The sequence below is a fragment of the Thunnus thynnus genome, chromosome 16 (genome assembly GCF_963924715.1).
Source record: "Thunnus thynnus chromosome 16, fThuThy2.1, whole genome shotgun sequence".
Classification (NCBI taxonomy): domain Eukaryota; kingdom Metazoa; phylum Chordata; class Actinopteri; order Scombriformes; family Scombridae; genus Thunnus; species Thunnus thynnus.
The window spans coordinates 29,465,390-29,486,955 of record NC_089532.1 but is presented as its reverse complement, the minus strand read 5'-3'; the positions used below and the strand labels follow the sequence as shown (position 1 = coordinate 29,486,955).

General features: G+C 37.8%; 1 protein-coding gene across 1 annotated transcript in view; it reads left to right on the top strand.

Annotated features, from left to right (window-relative positions):
- The window catches only part of gabrg1 (gamma-aminobutyric acid type A receptor subunit gamma1), a 30,256-nt gene extending 10,792 nt beyond the window's left edge, over positions 1-19,464 (top strand). The window contains exons 3-9 of the mRNA XM_067614583.1: positions 1,145-1,212; positions 2,995-3,215; positions 3,523-3,605; positions 5,765-5,902; positions 6,106-6,258; positions 10,800-11,002; positions 11,084-19,464. Coding sequence (XP_067470684.1) covers positions 1,145-1,212; positions 2,995-3,215; positions 3,523-3,605; positions 5,765-5,902; positions 6,106-6,258; positions 10,800-11,002; positions 11,084-11,365 — 1,148 coding nt within the window. The 3' untranslated portion in view covers positions 11,366-19,464. The remainder of the gene's footprint in view (positions 1-1,144; positions 1,213-2,994; positions 3,216-3,522; positions 3,606-5,764; positions 5,903-6,105; positions 6,259-10,799; positions 11,003-11,083) is intronic.
- The last annotated feature ends 2,102 nt before the right edge of the window (positions 19,465-21,566 follow it).

Genomic DNA, 21,566 nt, shown 5'->3' with positions numbered 1-21,566 from the left:
CGTAGTCCCCCACAATCAAAACATACAACAGCACAACATATATATCACCAAGATAGAGATCAAAGTTTTTCACCTGACAGCCACAATATACAGTATTTGGTTAGTTACATTTTCATTGAGATTTTAAACGCGATACAACAATGAAATAGTGCTGAGGTGTGTTATCAGTTTAGTCAGTCTTTTCAGAGTCTTCTTTCAGTTTTTATCAGAAAATATATTGTTTTGCTAAGTTTTCATGAAACTTTAGATGTTCCAGCTTTCCATGATTCTGAGTACTTAAAGGACTTCATGTCTGTGTTGCCTTTAAGAGTAAGCTACTTAGAATAGTCAGTTTTAGTTGCTCTGACTGCCAATTGCTGGCTCTTCTCAGAGTGTTCATGCAGACAGACCATGCACTGGCTAGACTGTAGAAGAGCAGAATTATGATTGTGTATGAGTAACTTGTCATGATTGTTGTGTAAAAGGGGTTAGATAGGGCAAAGCTTCTAAAGTACTTGAAGTAATTGAGATTAGAGCTGGGGCACAAAGTGACAGCACTGACACTATTGTTTCACCAACCTGTCAGTTAATGTAATGCATTATATTTTTGTGTGTTCTGGCGTTTTTGCCCAGTTTGAAATGTCTTTGTCACGTGCGCTCCCTCCTGATACATGATGTTGTCTGTCAGTTTTTTTTTAAACTCCCAGCAATTAGTTTCACCAGGAGGGTGTCACATGTGGGAAGTGGACTCCCCACTTACACCCCTCACAAAACAGGTACCCCAACCAACTTTTATGAAGACAAGAAGAGAGCCCTCACCCAATCCACCACCAAACTGTCCTGCTACTGGAAATAAAAAAGAAAATCTGTACATAATGTTTTTCTAGCAGTAGCAGTAAAATCAGTCTACTGATAATTCTGGATTTATGCATTTAATCACTCAACACCACTGTCTTGAATGTTATTAGGCAAAATGGGGGATGTATCAGTATTCAATAGCTATGGGATGATATTCTTCATTGTAGCTAACTTGTGATGTAGCTTGATAAGGACAGATGGCATAGTGCATGAAAAAATCTGTCCAAACGTTGCTGGCAAACATCTATAAATTAGTTAATTAGTTAATGCTATCTGTGTCAGTACGTTATGTCTTCTGTTGTTTCAGTGAGGCCGACAGTGATTGAAACAGCTGTGTATGTCAACAGCATTGGACCAGTGGACCCCATCAACATGGTGAGACTGCCTCTTCTGATTCTTCTTTGCTTTGTCTCTGCTGATATAATGATATATTGGATAATAGGAGGATAGCCCTCCTTGCTAATGTTGTAATTATGTATAATGTTGTATAAAACAATTAAATTGTATTTGTACAGATTGTGTTTTTTGAGTAACAGTAATGTACAGTTGCAGGACACCATTTAGATTTATCCTATGGGGACCATGAATGTCTGTACTGTTGTGAATACAACATTGAATATTATATAGTTAATACTATATAAGTGTGAAAATTCACTCTTAACCTTTGCAATGGTACTTTACCTGCACACAGTCTCATAATGCTGCTTGCACTTCCAACTAATGGTGACAACATCCTCTTTCAACAAACTGTGTAGCTGTGATGTAGCATTGCGCTATAGTACCACCCTACATCACAGCTGTCATGTTGGGTGTGATCAGGGTTTCGAAAGATTTATACCTTTCAACCCATTCCTCCTTCAAAAATCTGTTGAGTCACTCTTTAACTAAAGGTCTGCATTACCAGTTTACCAGAGCTTTCAACCTCCATCCACTAAAAATGACTATGAGATGTGGTTGAAGTAGTTAGTAAGTGGATAGTTAGTAAGTGGACCTTGATTTGAGAATGCAGTTTTTAATTTGTTCAGTTGTGTGTTTATATATTAATTGTCATGGGATTCTAATTAGTTTTGCAGGTGTATCGTGATAAACCAAGGTATAGGACAAAATAACAATTTATGGGACAAAATAAAAAGTATATCAATTCATCCTGGCAGGAACATGAATGTCTGTTCTAAATTCTATGGCAATCCAACTAATAGTGGTTGAGACGTTTCAATTTCAAAAAAATGTCAACCTGATGGTGGTGCTAAAGGTCAGGCGATCACTGAGGTCATTAGGACTCAAGTCAGGGAATAAAATGTGCTAATCCCTCATGCAGATGTGAAAATAATTCACTGGACAAATTGAAATTTTGACCTGATGATCACCAAAGTTATTAGAATTCATTCTGAGGGGAACATGAATATCTGAACCAAGTTTTATGAAAATCCATCTAATAGCTGTTGAAACATTTCATTCAAAAAACAAAACTGTGAACGTCATGGTGGCGTTAGTTGAAAAGTCAACAAAGCCATCAGGATTCATCCTCTGGGGATAATTAATGTCTGTCCAAAATTTCAAATGTTCATGGCAGTCCTTCCAATAATTGAAGGTCTACTTATTTCATGTGCTGATGATGACTGTGAGATGTGTTTGGAATCCTGGAGTAAGTAAGTGGGTTGTCTCTCTTTATATGTCTTCCTGTACATTAAAGGTGCAGTGTGTAGAATTTAGTGACATCCAGAGGAATGGATTTGACAGAAATGGAATATAATATTCATAAGTATGTTTTAATTAGTGTATAATTACCTGAAACTATGAATCATTGTGTTTTCGTTACCTTAGAATGAACCCTTTATATCTACATAGGGAGCAGGTCCTCTTCCATGGAGCCCACCATGGTTTACCACCTTTTTTCTACAGTAGCCCAGAATGAACAAACCAAACACTGCCTCTAGAGAGGGCCCTTTGCATTTTTCGCAAGTTTTGCGGCCACCGTAGGTTCTCCTACATGCTCGGAAGGGTAAGGGAAGGAGGAGGAAAGAGGGGGAGGGGTATCCAGTTGGTTGCAATCTGCAACCCCACCTCTAGATGCCGCTAAATCCTACACACTGGTCCTTTAATGTTCTTTTTTAAACTATTGGTTGTATTTTCATGGTTTTTGTAACTGTGTTGCAGGAATACACCATTGACATCTTCTTTGCCCAGACATGGTATGACAGCCGACTGAAGTTCAACAGCTCGATGAAGCTGCTCATGCTCAACAGTAACATGGTAGGCAAAATCTGGATTCCGGACACTTTCTTCAGGAATTCCCGGAAATCAGACGCCCACTGGATCACCACTCCAAACCGCCTCCTGAGGCTGTGGAGCAATGGGAGAGTGATGTACACTCTGAGGTAGGACAGTTATGCAGCCAGTTTGCTAATCCTTGTGGTAGAAATTTTATTGTTGAACTATCAGCTCCTGAAAAATCTTTGTTGTTTGTGCAGCTTTAGTGTGTGCATCTGTATTTTGTCATGTAGTTCTCTTATAGATGGCCACAATTTGTCAAAGCATGATCTAACTGTCATCATTTTTTCCGCATTTGTTGGTGTAATTACAGAGAGAACATGAAGTACCTTTACTATGTTCAGTCACACTTGGGAGGGAAAAAACACAATGCTGAGACTTGCTTTTTCTCTGTCACAATTCTGTTTCTGTCAGGTTGACTATTAATGCGGAGTGTTACCTTAAGCTGCATAACTTTCCAATGGATGAGCACTCGTGTCCACTGGAGTTTTCAAGCTGTAGGTGGTCAAACGTTTTCCCCTCCCATTTTTGAACCTGTCATCTCAACTTCAACTTCCGTAACTTGCCCTGCGAGAGGGGCTTCTGTGTGGGCTAGCATAGAGGCTAAGCCTTGTTCCTTCTCCTGCCAAAAGGCCCATCTGCTTGAGTCTGCCCTCTCTAAGCCTGTACCAATCTATCATCTTCTCCACCAGCGGAGAGAGGAGGTCACCCAGTCCCATCTTCTCTGGCAGACTTAATGAATTATGCAACCTCTCCTAGTCTGATTCATGCTGTCTGTGTCATCCTTCATTCGTCTCTTGCATTGTGCTTCAGCCTCTTGTGTCTTGTCATGATCTCAATCTTCCACACACCAGTGAAAAATGCAAAGACCATTCCATGGAGTTGAGGACAAATGTGAGGACCATTACAGTCACACAAAATTTCATCAAATGAGCACAGTGGTAATTATGCCAACAAAAATAGCTTAACAACTAAAGAGACTTCACCTGAAACACAACAGCATTGGTCAATTGTTCAAATGAACATACATAGATACTAATACTTTCTCAGGAGCAATGTTGGAAGCAATGTGACATTTGTATACCACTGCAAAATCTTTAAAGGAAGAGGAGTGATCAAAAGTCAAAGCATGTGACTTCTGCATCAGAGACTCTGGACCACATCATGTCTCCAACAGTCAATATGGGTTTATTTTAACTCTTAAAGGATCAGTGTGTAGGATTTATTTTCATCTAGCAGGAAAAACTTGAAGGCCTCTCTGGAGCCAGTGTTTGGTTTGTCTGTTCTGGGCTACTGTAGAAACACGGCGGTGCAACATGGCAGGCTCCATGGCATGGACGTATAAAGAGAACTGGATACAGCGTTGGAGGCGGGGCCCTGTTCATTCCTATGAAAGTTGCTCAGTGGCGCATGAAGCCAAAAAAGTTTGACTTCCGCGTATAACATTATCCAGATCTTCCAGGATCATTGGGCCTATAGAGCAAGCGCACTAGTACTTCCGGTTTAGCCCTCCGGCTAACTTGAATGGGGATAAAACAATTCAATTGTGTGGCTGTTTTAGGCTTTCGAAATGTTATCGGACTGAATGAATCAAATTCTGATAGTGAGACGAGTCATTTCGCGGGGGTTGTGATGCTTAAAAAATGTATCCGCTGATTTACGGACATCTCTTTCACAATATAAGTCTATGGAGAAAAGTCTTTTTGGGCCCAATAGCGTCATGTGACATTGTAATTACACGCTTTGGCTGCTATGTCAAATTGGCGTCACAGCCTCGCGCTGTTCCTGGGGGCTTGCTCCATGGAAGAGGACCCGCTCCATATGTAGATATAAAAGGCTCATTTTAAGGTAATGAAAACACAACTATTCTTATTTTCAGGTGATTGTACACTAATTAAATCATACTTATTAATATTATATTCCATTTCTGCCAATAGATCCCCCTAAATCCTACACGCTGGTCCCTTAAGGCAACCTTTCCCAAACTTTACTCAAGTGGTTTTAGTTGTGGAACAGTCATAGAACAATCATATTGGTTATTCTGGAGACACAGAAAAGATAATACAGAATTTTAACATACTTTGTTGTTTAGGTATGATGATGTGTTGGCCAAAAAAATATTTTCCACTACATCTCCATGAGAAATATATGCAAACCTTGCAAACATGAGCCTTTGTTGTGTAAAATAATCCAATTCAGAAGCAATACAAGCTTAAGTCAAATAACATACCATGACCTCAGCAAACAAACTTCATTACAAATGTATTCATGCCAAAGGGGATTTCTTTCCTTCTCAAAGAACACCTTTAGGTAGAGTATATTTCCACTGTGCATAGCTTCGGTGTAAGCACTAGCTTACATCTGCACAGAATCCCTACTACTGACTATTATAGGAATGCCCATCAAAGCCCATGTTTACCTACCACATACTGTAGTGCACAGAGTATGTTATTTGCATTTGAAGACATTATGCTCATTTGAAGAAATTTCATGAGACTGGGCCGGTCAGTTCCATCTTGAATGCTCCCCTTTGCCTTGCCATGGTGCAATGTCCCCCTGTGATTGACAGATGTGAGCTTCCTGTTTGATATTATAGGCATCAGCAAGGCTGATAATTTATCTTGTGTGTGTCGGTGTTGGGGGGGGGTTTCTGTAGATGGTTATCCTAAGAATGAGATCATGTACCGGTGGCAGAGACGAGCGGTGGAGGTGGCAGATCAGCGGTACTGGAGACTCTACCAGTTTGCTTTTGTAGGGTTGAGGAACACCTCTGATGTGGCACACACCCAGTCAGGTGAGAGACTGTGTCCAAATCCTCTTACATGTTTCCAGTTTCCTGTTTCTTAAGGGATTATATTTGGCACTGATAACAATAAATCCCAAATTGTGTTCTATTTTACCCTGCCTTACCTAAATTCTTTGAACATCTCACTTTTCCCTCTGGGCTTATTCATGTTTTACCCCATCTCTATATCTTCTGTTTTGTTAAATTTTCAGGGGAATATGTAATTCTGACGATCTTCTTTGACCTGAGTCGGAGAATGGGCTACTTTACCATCCAGACCTACATTCCCTGCAGTATGATTGTGGTCTTGTCCTGGGTCTCCTTTTGGATCAACAAGGATGCTGTCCCAGCTCGCACATCTTTAGGTTTGATGTGGTTTTACTTCCTACATGTTCACCTGCAGAGTGTCAATTTACTTTATGACTTGATTAATTTCTCTGTAAATTATCATGTCTGTGAAGACATTCATCCAGGTCACAGGATATCAAGAAGTGCTACAGTAAGTCAACTAGACTTGCTCATCCAAAAGGCTTTTTAGTGCTATCCGATTCATGGAGGTCACATGTAGATCGTTAGACCACATGGCAGTCATGTAAGAGGAGTTAGAGTCACATTAAACTTGTGTGGTCACTTGTAAATCATTCAGGCTTTCTATCAATCTATAATCTGCGAGAGAGAGGCAATAGTTTGAAACTTTAGAAACTGATATCCAGAGGTCTTCAAAGGTGATGATAAACTGCTCACTCCAACCTAGTTGTTCTATGCTTTGTAGCACACAAGGGGGCAAGACTGTGGAAGCAAATAATGGTCATTAATATTTTGAGCTTATGAAATGATGTTCACAAATAATTTCACAGCCTGCAGTTGTATATCACCAAGTGTGTGCATGTTTAAAAAGTTTTTGTAGTCGTAGAAATATTTTGTGTATGTGTAATTTTTTTTAAATTTGTGCAGGAATATTTTAACATTGAGGTTTCACATTCACACAGTGTGAGAGATGGACACACAAACTTCTTTGTGTGCAGTAGGTAGGTCACATGAGAGATGCCCACAAACGTCCTACCTGTGTATGTGACACTGAACAACAGTTACAAGCATGAATTTTGACCCTGTTCTTACAGCTGAATCCGACTGGTTAAACGTAGAGTCAGTCTGTTTAATCAGAGGACAGATGGTTCCATTGCGTGCATTCCCCTGCTGGTCCTGAATTTTAATATGGACGACAGTGTGGGCTCTCCCGCAACCCAGGTGGGTTTAATTGTACTTGAGGATGCTGTAGATAATAATAATAATGATGGTAAACATTTAATGTGTTGTGTATTTACCTTGTAGTTAGTTCACTGTTATTGTAAGGCAACACAGTTGTTCAAATGCATACTTTCAAGTTCAGGAAGGCTGCTTCATGTACCCAGAGTAGAACAGTAATGTAGCTTTCTGTTAGCAAATATCTGCTAGCATTACCAAAGTAGCAGCATCAATGCTGGCAAGGAACTTTTCAAGCTGAAGGCAAAGCAATTGGTTGGCCATATTAAATACTGTTGCTCTGCTTCAGCATGCCCTGAGCAAGTTGTATCCCCAAATGGATCAGCAGTTGATGTTATTGTATGACTATAATGTGTTGTGCTGCCATTGATGATGTTGAAGCTTTATTTCTAAGCTCTTTCTAATAAGATTAATATCCAGTCCTCCCTTGTGTCATTAAGTAAATAATACACTCTGTCTGTAGTTGCCAAATACATCTGTGAGAATTAGCACTGTATCAGCGGACATATCTAAGTTTTGTGTGACCTGATAATAACACCCATTTGCTAGTAGACATGAGTTGTCATTCTCATATTTCAGCTACTAAAGGAGGCCAAAGACTGCAGCTTCATCTCAAAAGTTCAGATCACCATGGTAATAAAATTAGTATTATCAGGGCCTTGGATGCCACAACTTTGATTCAGAAGGCCAGTTGATCTGCTGTACCAGCCTCAACCAGGAGCCATTGTAGACACAGATCAGCAAGAGGCATGAAAATGTATCACTGAGTCCACTTAGTTGGTTGTTTATGGGGTTAGAATTGTGACTTGGCACTGAAAATAAAATTTGGCATTGAAAACAAACCCTGAACTGAAAAAGGAAACACTGACATTGAAACACTTGCATTGAAAAAAGTTGTATTGGCAGTGCTACTCAGAGTAATCTCAGTCAGTGGCTCTTCTAGCAGCAGCACAGCGTCTCTCCTTCTCTCGCGCTGTGTGCACACAGGCAGGAGAGTGAGTTACCATGGTTACGAGGATGCTCTGTGTCTCTGTCGCTCTGAAACTTTCTCACAATTCCCAATAGGTTTTTAGGTAACTAACTACCACTTTAGGCTATATAATGTTTTTATAAATGTAATTTCAAATATGAAATAGAGGTTCTTCTAATATTAATTTCCTGTCCACCCAATTATATTATGTTTTTAATGCATTCTTGGTTTTCATAGCACCCTCAATCTTACTTATCTAGACTAGTGCAGGTGGCTGTTTCTTGACTTCATTCAAGAGGTTAGATGTGGAACAGATCTCACTCCAAGCTGAAGTCAAAATTTGGCAGCCCTGAGGATCCTTAGCACCAGGATCATTGACACCCTCTGCACCGTTTTCCACAGCCCCTGCTATGCTCCTGTCCACTGCTTACACTTCCACCAGACCATCGGCTCATGGAAGCACCCACAGGGATGAATTCAACATCAGCTCTACCTGTGCCAAGAAACAGAAAAGATTAAAATGCAAAACAATCGCATCTCAGAAAATATAATTAACTTCCTGCTAATTTACTGGCTCACTGTTACCATGAACCTTACCTAAGCTAATAGTTAACACTAACTTTAGCTTAGTAAACAAGGCCATATATAAACCTGATACTATATTCAAATTTACAATCAAGCGTAATCCCACAGGAGCTAGACTGTCCTAAACAGCCTGTCCTCACAAGAAAAATGACAGTATAGGTCAGGCTAATTCAGGCTGGCACAAACGACCTATAGTTACATTTAGGCCATGTAGCAGCTGTAGTAATTATACCCCGGGGAAGTGACACAGTTCAGATGACATCCATATATGGTGACTTAATAAGATGACTTTTGCCTTGTTAGGAGGAGGCGTGATGGGTGGATGGCTAGATAGATAGTGAACTTTGCTGCAGGAGACCACCGTTCGCTTTCCGCCTCCAAGTGTCATGCTTCCACAAAAAAAAAATGGAACACACCATAAAACATTGTTATTTTTTAACTGTGATTTGTAACAGTTTTGGAAAACCATAGTGCATTACTACGTCCGCTAGGTGGTGTAAACATAACTATAGATCTTTTTAGCTGGCCTGAAATTTAGACCTATACTGTCCTTTTTTCCACAAAATTATAAATACAAAAATTGTAAATACAAAGAAGTGGGTTAGTTTTCATGTCTAACTATTTGTAGCGTAATTACGATGCATGTCTTGATTCTTGGTTTGCCTTCAGCTTGAAAAGTTACTTGCCAGCATTGATGCTGCTACTTTGTAATGCTAGCAGACATTTGCTGACAGAAAGCTACATTACTGTTCTATTCTGGGTACATAAAGTAGCCTTCCTGAACTTGAAAATATGCATTTGGACAACTGTGTTGCCTTACATGAATAGCAAACTAACTGCAAGCTAAATACACAACACATTAAATGTTTACCGTTACAGACTGACTCTGCGTTTGACCAATCAGATTCAGCTGTAAAAATAGGGTCAAAATCCAGTCTTGTAACTTGTAGCTTGTAACTTCAGTGTCGCACACAAAAGTAGGAAATTTGTGTGTCCATCTCTCAGACTTTGTGAAACCTTGATGTTGAAAATATTCCTGCACAAATTTTAATCACACATATACATTTTTTCAGCAAGAAAAACTATGTGTAACATATGTAAACTTAACTTTTACACATGTGCAAATTATATCTGTGTGCACAAAACTTTTTCAAACATGCACAAAATATTTCTACAGGTGCAAAACCTTGTTACACACTCACAAACTTGAATTTGTGAGATTTTTTTTTTTTTTTTTACAAGTTCACACATTCAAAAACATGCATGCAATTGTTTTTCAAATGCACACAAAAGGTGACATACAACTGCAGGCTGTGAAATTATTTGTGGACATCATTTCACAAGCTCAAAATATTAATGTCCCTTATTTGCTTCCATACAAGACAAGCATATGATCTAACACTGAATCCAACATCATCAAAATGCCACGGATTCTGTTGAATTCACTTTTGATTACTTTTGGATTTCCTTCTTAGACCTAAACAACTTCTCAAGAACATGGGAGGTGAGGAGAATCATACAGTTTAAGTTGTCACTCCATGTTGCTCATTTTATAATTTAGGACAGTCACCTGTTCATCTGCACTATAGACAACAGGCAGAAAGTTGCAAGTGAAGTGCTGTTTACATTTGGAACAAGTCCATTCTTTGGTTCTTGTGGCTTTTTAGTGTTCTGGCCATTATTGAAGCTCACCCCAACCCTACCTGCTGATACTGACAATGTATTCCTCCTGCTCTAGACCTTTTTTTCCATATTGTGCTGCACTGCTCCCAGGCTAAGCTTGTGCCTCTGACTACAAAACTGCAAAACTAATTTTCCTAAACCTCCATGTAGTTTCTCAAAAATAAATCCCAATGTGTCATTTGTGCAATAAATCTGTCAATTCTGAAGGTGGAGTCACCATCAGGTACATATTTAATGAATAAATAAAACTGGTATGTTAATCAATCATTTCTTCTTGTTTTTGATATTTGCTTTCATATTCTGTCAAATTCATCATCTAAGACACAAACATTCAAATGAATGGAGGGAAAGTATAATGAATACTGTATTCCATTGAGAAATGTATCTCTGTGACATCCCATACAGGTATCACCACAGTGCTCACCATGACGACTCTAAGCACCATCTCCAGGAAGTCCCTGCCCAAGGTATCCTATGTCACTGCTATGGATTTGTTTGTCTCTGTCTGTTTCATCTTCACCTTTGCTGCCCTCATGGAGTATGGCACTCTGCACTACTTCACCAGCAACAGACAGACCAAGAAGTCTAAAGCCAACAATAACACACAGGTACTTAACTAGTGAACTTTCATGTAAATCCATTGAATGTCACAGTAACGTACTGAAATACCCGTATGTTCTCCTCCACAGCAGAAAGTATCTAGCATGGTTAATATCCGTCCTGGGACATCCCTGCTACAAATGAACAACATTGTGCCCTATCATGAGGAGGATGACTACGCCTACGAGTGTTTGGATGGAAAAGACTGTACCAGCTTCTTCTGCTGCTTCGACGACTGCCGCTCAGGTGCCTGGCGTGAAAACAGGATGCACGTGCGAGTTTCCAAGATTGATTCTTACTCACGAATATTCTTCCCCACTGCTTTCGGCCTTTTCAATTTGGTTTACTGGATTGGTTATCTGTATCTATAAAAACAGTACCTCAAAGAAGGACAACTGGAGTTTTGCATCTCCAAGCATTTTCCAGAGAAAGAGCTGCTCTTATAGTAGAAATTATAGCTTATCAAACACATACGGCAAAAAAGAAACTCAACTGAAATGTAAGCCTACCTGCTAGCGATGAGGCATGGAAAAATGGGGATGACATTCTGTCTTTCAGTCTATCCAACAACCTTGTTTGAGAGCAAGTACCGGTTAATATGCCATTAAATACACTATGAATATTCATGGTCCTCTGTAGAGAATCACCATGGCCAAATTAAAAATTCCCCTTAACCATCATCTTTTTCCAATGACAAGACATCTTGCTGTGGATATTCATGATTGCCAGAGGTTTGATCCTAATGTTTTTGATGTCCCATAATTTCCACTTGTACACAAGAAATATAAAAATCTAACTCACAGATTGTCAAAAACTGGACTGAGCAATTCATAATCCCCAGAGCAAACTGTGTATGAATGAGCCCTTAGCATTTTGGACCACTTCTAAGGGGGTATACCCTCTTGATTTTAATGAACCATTGGCCTTTAAACTAATGCCACCCTCAGGATGAATTTAACACACCGTTTGTGCTCGTGTTTGCAACTGCAGCATTAAAATAGAGCCCTTAGTCTTTCATTTATTTAAAACGACAATGTTGACATTAAAGAATAACTGGCAATTTTCTGTATTTTTCTTATTGTCAACAAATCTCGTGTGCAGAGACAAACCAAAAATGAACTGATCTTCTAACAAGTATTGTGTGTGTATCCAAAGCCTGATATATCTTATTCCTCTGTGCCATAGACCTCTGTTGTTGTCCAAAAACTATTAAAAACACATCAATGAGCCACACTACTGCACTGAAGACAGTGGTTACCATAGCTTATTTAGAAATGCAAAAAAAAAAATCACAACCATTTGACTTTGTACTGAAGTTCTTTTAGAAAGTTACAATATAATACAAAGTCATGAGGTTGTGTTAGGTTCGCAAAACTCTGTGAACTAAACTGCATTTAGCACATGTGCAGTAGTGTCTGCTGTACTATGAAATCCTGAGAGTTACTATCTTGCCACTGTTTTTACTCTTTTGAGCAGTTTCTAAACAAGTTACATAACCCCCATTTTCATGGATGACGGAACATGTTACCTAGTGCTTTGGTGAGATTCATTGACATGTTTTTAATAGTTTTTGTACAACAGAAGTCTATGGCACAGAGGAATAAGATATCTGTCTCTTCATATAAGATTTGTTGACTATAAGAAAAATATAGAAAAAATTGCCAGCCAAAGCCTTTAAGGCCAAGAACTGTAGGTTACCTAATTAACCAACAAGTCCACCAAATTAGACGACCCCCCTATCAGCAGGACGACTTAATTTATCTGTGCCCTCCAAAGCCATAACAAATCACTGTTGAAAAATAAATATGTTTTATAATGTGACAATGCTATGTTTTAGGTCTGGTTAGGCTGAGGTACAAAAATGATTTGATAGGGTTTAGTTAAAGATGATAGTTTCGGTTAGAGGTACTACTTCCTTAATGTTAGGAGACCTTTAGAGACAACATGGTCATGGATGGAAACAGGGAACAAACATGTGTAAAGTCAGATGTTTTGCTGACCAATGCATCCACCCTGACTTCCTCCTTATGTGGACTTTGTTGCTCTATAATAACGTCATCTCATTGCTTCTATCATACTTATTACAGCTGCTAGAGGTTGCTGACATTTGAACTTAAATAGATGTAGTTTTGGGGCACTTGCATTTACAACTGATCCTGTCATTTTTCTTGAGAGTCTCTAAATAACTGTATTTTTTCTTTGGCAGCACAGCGCCTCATAATAAGCGCTATGCATAGCTAACTCCTCTCATACTCTGCATTTTCACTTAATCTTTCTTCTTTGGCTTTAAAGTTTATCTCAACCTGTAAATTGTTTTCTGCCTCTATAGCAAGGGTTGCAGTCTGATTGGCATCAAGCTCTAACGACTCTCTTATCACATCTCTTCTATCTTCTCATTACTTTCTATTGCCAACAAGCAATACAGACAACATTTAGGTACATTTAAGCCTCATGTTCCGTCACTTTCATTGTTTAAAATAATAAAAAAACAAAAAAAACATGAAATAAAAACATGACCAGTGGCAGATTACATAAGCTGTAGTAAATTAACATCAATTAGCATCTGTTGGAATTTAAAAAATGATTTGAAAGGATTCTGATTCAATGTGCAGATATGACAATGGATTTGGATTTCAAACCCCAACCTCATCCATAGCAGCTCTGATCCCCAGAAATGTTTGTATAAGTAAAACTCCAGTCTACTCAGAGGAGATATTGCCATCAAACTGAAAAAAGTCCAAATGTTTGTTTACTCTTTGCCACCGTGCTATTGATATTGTTGAGAAGCAGAAAGAGGAGGTAATAGCTGTAATATGGAATGGAGAGCTATTGTTCCCTCTCTTGAAGATATATTCCCTGATTTTCTTAGACAGGCCAAAAGCTTCAAATAGTTACAAAAGTCACTTGAGATTTTTAACATCAACAGTGAGTTTTGAAGGAATTGTGGTCACTAAATATTGGTCACATTCTATATTGGTCACTATAACACAACCAGGGAGCATATCTTTAAATATTTGAACAATTCCATTGTTCATAGGGTTCTATTTTTCTAGGCAACACCTCACAGCATTATGATTATTGAGGTCACACTGGGCCAACCTCTGATCAGAAGCTACTGCATGGAATGAATTTGTAACCTCTGTGAAACAGTGAATTATCATGAACAACGATGGTTGTTTTTCCAGCAGCCAGATTTTATACTTTGATGTATCAGTTACAAAAAGTGAGAGAATTGTCATCGATGCACTGTTCAGGCAAATGCTCATTCACTATCAAAAACACTTACGCTCAAAAATTAAAAATTCCAAATTGTACATTTCCTTTCTGAACAGATTTAGAAAACAATGTCCTTTACTTAACAGCTCATAAATTACTTGAATTTCCTTTTATACAGTTCTGTTGCATATAAAAGACTTACTGTGAGGACAGATATTTTTACCACATCACATCAGACACAAAAGAAATGAATACAGTGAAATGCTTACTGAAGAATCTCAATGGCAGCTGTCAATAGCATAGAGTCAGTATCATAAGGGAACAAATAACCGTATGATAGACTAAAAGCATTTTTTAAAATTTGTCTTCATCTGTTAAATCAGCAGCACCCACCCAACCCAGTCTCATGGCTTGTTTTTATTTCTTTATTTTAATTTTATCAGTAGAGTCACTGGTCCGCATCAGTCCAGTGGGTGTACCGGATGACCCACTACCTGGAAGTAGCCTATTTTCCTCATCCTATTAAGATTTTCTTTTAATGATTTCTTCAACATTTCTCAACACAAAAACACGAAAGTGTCCTTGATAACTCAACAATACAATAGGTTTATCTTAAGACCATCTGTTTTAATTATTCCTCCTTCAATTCTGAGAAATACAGATTTTCTTGTCAGTTTTTGATAGTAGGCTAAGGAAGAGCACTGTGTTGTGGGCGGATATGACACGTTCAACTACTGTTTTGGGTTGTCTGCCATCAGTGGGCTTCATTCCATTTCAATTTCCAATTGTTGCTGGTCGGCTGCAACCCAAATCCAAACACTACTATATCTGTTAAGAAAAGGCGTTTTATAGCCTGTGATTTAAAAATGTGAAGTTGCTCATTTAATTTTATATTGCTTATTATATTATATATATGTGGCTGAGCATAGCACAGTCCATATTTCCTTTGTACAGTCAATAGTTTTATATCCTATTTCAAAACTATTAATATTCCATTCTGTAAATAGATTTTAAAATTTCAATTTAACCTTAATATTACTTTGTTTATTTCATTATCATTATTATTACCTTACTTTTGTCTATCTTTATTTTTCTATGTTGAGTTTTTTGGGAGCAAACGCCAAGACACATTCTTTGTATGCTTGCATTGGCTAATACAACAGATGCTGATTGATACACTCTGCATAGCACCGACTACCATCAGTGTTACTGAGAAAAATACATAAAATAGCTTGCAAAGCTGTATCTACTGAGCTGTTCGAAAGTTAATCAGGGATCCTTTTTAAGAAATGTAACAAAACCAGCTGATGCATCATCACAGACAGGCTGGAAATAAAGCTGCTAACATTAGCTAGCCTGATTCACTCAACAGTTCATAAAACCTTCATAAAAACTCTAACTTTAATCCCACTGCTTTGTCACATTCAGTCGGTCTGTCAATCTAACTGTCAGGTTTTATCATGTTTTATGTGAGCAGTTCTGCACATAAGTCAGAGTGTCCTCCGGTCTGTCCACTGGACTGACCATTGACTGTACTGATAAAATTAAAATAAAGAAATAAAAACAAGGATAAAATGTTGTGATTAAATGTTGAGTAATGTAGCGGTTATAGTTAAAAAAAAAAAAAACAAAGAAAAAAAGAAAGATTAACAAATGAGAAAAAACAATACAGCGTCTGTGCTCATAAGTCCTGACTGACTGCACCACTTTTCAGTGGTGCAGGCAAGACAGATACTTCCAACTTGCATTAGTTTGCATTAGTTTGAAAGTAGTGCAACTCGTGAGACTGGGTTGCACCACCGGTTACTAACAAGACACAAAGAAAAACAAGGCTTCTCTGAGTGCCAGCTGTAACTGCTGTGAGACAGCTAAATAATTAAAGAAGTAAAGCTGTTGCTTTGTTGTTAAAAGAGGTCAGTACTAAGCAAATAAGCTAATGTTAGCTACTGCCAGTCAGTCAGCTAATGTTGGACTGGGGTAATATTACATCCTTATTGCAGGCTATGCTGTTCAGTACAGGAAGCATACAGGCTTTTGTGCAGTCAAGAATTATGTATGTTAACATAAAAGTGTTATGGGATACACAAGCTTTTTGCTCTTTTACATATGTGCAGACCAGAGGATGTCAAACTGTCTTTTTGAACCAATGCCATTATTAAAGAATACATCTACCATCACATTATTTATTAATTACTTACTGAGCATTTGCTGTAAGTACTATTTAAGAAAATATTCAGTTTTTCAGCCCTGCTCTGCATCCATATAGTCTGCTAAATCATGGCTTTTTTGTGCAACTAAAAAATAAAATTTGAAGAAAATACAGGTGAATACTACAGCAACATGTGAACCTTAAACTACTACAGAAAAAAAATGACAAGAGTTTCTTGAACTTTTCACATACACCAAAGAAACGACTTAGTGGCATGTCCTCTATAATTGTCATGTTGCGCATACAGTTCGGATTGCATCAAGCCTCAACATATGTAACATCAAATACAGAATAGTCTTAACCCTTAAAATAACATTCCCACATTTCCAAGATGCCATATTTCCAAAATGTTTTATGAAATTTCAATATAAGATAGCTATTCATCACCCTATATTTCAGTAAAATGTCAGCCATGTAAGTGTCAAACAAGGAATGTACTGAAAGCCACATTAATCTATGCAAACATGAACATTGTTGCAGTTGTTCTCTTATGGTGTTGTTCTCTACTTTACATTCTTTGGTCTGGTTTGGTCAGTTTGCTACATTATTTTAATCAATTAATAATATCAATGAAATAGTAGATAATCATTGAGAATATGTCCATAGTGCACCGATACAAATTACTAATGCACAAGGAATACTTGCCCTAACTTGACAAGACCAAAATGTCTGTACATCCCTTGTCTGAACCAAACTTAGTTTTAGCATTTTTCTACTTAGTTTATGTATTTGTTCACTTCCCAATTACAATTAAACCAATTTTTAAAACATGGCACACCACACCAAAGTTGTCTTATAATAGAATGGCGACACATTCTTATAGGTGTCTGTGCAGTTTTGGTGCACCTTGCACCTCTGTTGCAACTAAATGAGTAGGCTCCAAATCACTTATAAATAAACTGATTTAATATCTTTTTGTGAGACCTGTTGTTTACCTATTGTCTTGATAAATTCAGTATTTTCCACAGCACTAATTCCACCAGTACAAAGACAAAGTCATGTCATAATCATCACTCTGCTGCTCTGAGTTTCTCTCCTTAACACAAATACTGCCCTCACTCACTAAGTTAATGCAGTAAGTTCTACTTTGCCATTTTTTGATTATTGTAAAGTTTCTGTTGATGAACCTCAGCTCTTCCTGTACAGCAGTTTGCATCAATAGTCTTAGCTTATGAGCTGCAATAGATATCATATAGCAGCTCATATGATATAATGCATACCTTTCTTATTTGGCTTTTAATGTAATACAAATATAGGAAGTGTTGAGTTTTGTTTAGGGTAGCTCAACAGCGAACAAAAGAACAACAAAGTAGAATGGAATTAATTAGTGAATGAAAACATAATTTCTGTTTAATTTGATTGTGTTATGGACCACATATATATAACAAATGTATGCAAATATTCATAAAAAGAAAGAAAGAAAGAAAACCAAAGCAATAAACACAAATAAATCAATCCAGCGTGGGACATGGACAAAACATGCATAAAACATGTATAAAATTAAAGTATGACAGAATAAAAACCCTAGAAGTTATTATAACTTATTTCTATAGTGGTAAAAAGTGAAAGTGAAAGCAGCAGAAAGTTAAGGATGACATGACTCTGTTGCACTAATGGAATTGGTGCTTTCCAAAAGGACATTATGAATGGAATTCTGAATTTACCATGAATTTGTGATCCATTATAGTACAGGTCATTCAGCTGCCCCCCAGTGTGTTCTTTTTTTAACCCAGCTTTTATATGGGACGCCCTCATTTGTTCTTACCAGCCAAAATACCAGCTTTTTAAATAGAGAATTTATAGTGGGACAGTTCAAATATCCATTGTGTAAACTTCATCCACATACTGCAAGACTATTGAAATCTAAACTAGTCACTGTTGAGAATAATGATTATCACACATGTGATTTGCTCCACCAGAGTATGGTTGAGCTTAAAATCTCTCTACAGCCAAAATCACACAGAAGTTTCTCTTACCTGTCCCAGCAGAAATCCTTGTTAGGCTTTTGCTGCTTCCAGTCACAGTATTCTTTTAACTGTTAGAAATTTGTAGCAAAGTCAAATTCAGATCAAGGAACATGTGCAAATGACAAATATTCTTCTAATGTAGCATTTCTAGCAGGCTTGGTAAATCTGTTGATACTGTACCAAAAGGAAATTCGGTAGATACATGGGTTGCGAAATGTTAGCCTGATTCTCATCATGACAATGCTTTTAAATATAGCAGATTGCATTTTAATATAGTGTTGGTCTAATATAATGCTATTCTAAGGATATTTTACTTACTGTTTACTAAATGCATTAGTTCATTTGGGGAAATAAATCCAAATTACAAACTGAATATGCTTAATGTTTATAATACCACAGGTTATTTACATATTAATGCACTGCATAATAAATGCAAGCATCATTTGTTTTTCTGAGCTCAAATGTTGTAGACACATTGCTGATTATATTAATTGCGGAATATAATTTCAAGAATTTGCACGTTTTGACAAAGTTGTATCTTAGGGTTAGTACTGATGGCTTCTGCCTACACATGGTAGGGTAGTACAGTAGTTTCCATAGGGCCTACAGTTCTCTCTGCTTCAACACTCCTCTGTCTTGGCTTCAAAAATGATTGTTTTCATGATCTGTGTTAAAAAAAAACAACAAGTGTACATTTATATCGCTTTTTAATCTTTGTAAAATGTAACTCAAATTATTCATATAAGTGTATTCACAAGTTGCTGTAACCCCAGTACATGTCAGAAATTATGTTGCATACCCCTCCTTGTAAGTATCTAAAGACTTCAGAATCGAATGCTGTAATTTTCTGTCCAACAACTTCAAAGTCATGGTCAATGATCATGTGAACATGATATCAAGGTTGTCTGCTGTACTTGATATTATTATTAATAATTGGCATAATGCTATGTATTGCATTCAACTCAAGCCATATAAACACATCGTTCATTTTTGTGCAATGTCATTCTCTGTAAATGTTGCTCATATTGTATCGTGACTACTAACTCAATACACTGTGAGAAAATAAAGCAGTGCCTGGAAAAAGTCCAAGTAGTGTTATCAGACTTGATGTTGCAATCCGTGAGCTATTAGATACCATCGATAGTTTCAGCCACAGTATCCACCAAGCCATTCACTTACAGTTCAGTTACACTATAACACACATGATCAGAGCTGATACTGAGGGCCAGATTTACTAAGAAAATGGTGGCAACCTGCGAGTATTCAGCATCTGATTTAATAAGACAACAGCTCATTACACAGTCAGCTCCTGGACTGATCCAGGGACAGCCCTCCAGATGCACTCTGCCGTTGAAGGAAAGCCTAGTTCAGCAATGGAATTTCTATGAGATGACCACAATCTTGATTACCAAATATACTTTGGCCGCGGTTCAACTCTGCTGGAGATCAACCGTCAGTGTATTACTCAAAAAAATACTCATAAAATTATTATGTTATAATCCTTAGCATATATCTGAATAGTAATTTATTGGAAGGCAATACACATGTTCATGGGAGATGAAAAAGAGATGAAGTGACACGATAAGACAAATGAAAGACAAAGATGTACAAAATACACAAAAGGCACCAAAACCTTACAGGCGTAAGTTACATTTTATATGCTATATGTAGTCCTTTATGGACTAGCCTCATATTGTCAGGTGGGGACTTATCATGCAGACATTGTGGTTGGGGAACTCCTTGGTTCTCAGTGTAATGCTTGAAAAAGTGCACCGAGCTTGCTGTTTAGAGGCTTAGTGCATTTATCACTGAATATTTGGCATTCTAGTGTCTAGTGATCTTGTGTTACTGGGGATCATATACGACTACTACTACTACTGGTTCTCTGCTGTTGCCACAAGATATGCTACCAATGAAAACACAAAGTGTGTTGACAAAGACAAATGACAGACAAAAACACACCACAGGTGAATTTTGTTCATGGTCTGGTCTTGCTGTAATATAAAACATTACATAACACAGGGTGTTAAAAGCTGCTGACAAGCTGTGCTCAGGGTGTGATGCATGACACTGAAATATCAACTCAGCAAAAATGACTCCCTCTCTAAGCATGAGTAATAATGAACTTCTTATACTGAGTACTGTATACAGCAGCACTTTTTAAAACAACACATTAAAGTGTCTGACGATACAAAAGTAGAAACCAGGATTACAAGTCAAAAGTGATCAAAGAGAAATGTAAAACAATATAACTCCAATCCTATCACCACTGAATGACAATTGCATAAATATGAGTTGTAAGGACACTGTGTCTGATGCTGAAACCACTACCAAAAACCTTAGACTGCAGCTACATAAATGGTCAGTGCTGGCTCCATTTCATTTTACTGGACTGACCCTTACCTTTCCCTTTTGAGATATCGAGTCAAAAAATATTTACGACAACCACTGTCTCAATAGCTAATGTTGTTCTAAAGTGCATTTGAGCTCAGTTTGCACTGGACAAGTATCAGCTGGAGACATAAAGTGAATAAGATCCCTTCAGCATCAGGTCCATGAAAGATTTCACTCAAATTTACTTGTACAATTCTGAAAGGGAAGAAAAAGCAAGGAATCCTGGTGAAACAAAAAAAAGCTTTATTAGAAAACTAATTTATTTTGTTTTATCTTCAAGTGGGATGAAATGCAATATGTGAGCATGTACAGGATATAAAGTAAGGAATCTCTGTCTGTCTGTATGTATGTTTGTCCTTCACAAATCTCCAGAGCTGTTCATCCGATCTACTTCACACTTGGCAAGTGCATTGCTGGGGTCAGAAGGGAGTGCAGTGTCAATTTTTTTGCAATTTGGACACACAACATATTCAATATTAATAAACTTGGAATAAATAAGCAATCAGTGAGCTGCTCCGCCCTGCAGCAGCGGGGCGGGGCTTCTGGGCTCTGCTACTGCATGTCATGATCAGAGCTTTACAACCCTGCCATTAGAGAGACAAGGGGAGGACATCTCTCTTCATTTGATAATGTTAAAAGTTAGGCTTTATTACGGGTTTCCTGTGAGAAAAAGAGAGAGAGAGAGGGCGAGCGAGCTGAGAGTATGAGCAAATAACAGAGGGACAGGCTGTAAAGTTTTCTCAGAGAGAGAGAGAGCCTGTGAATGACAGAAATACATTATTTTCT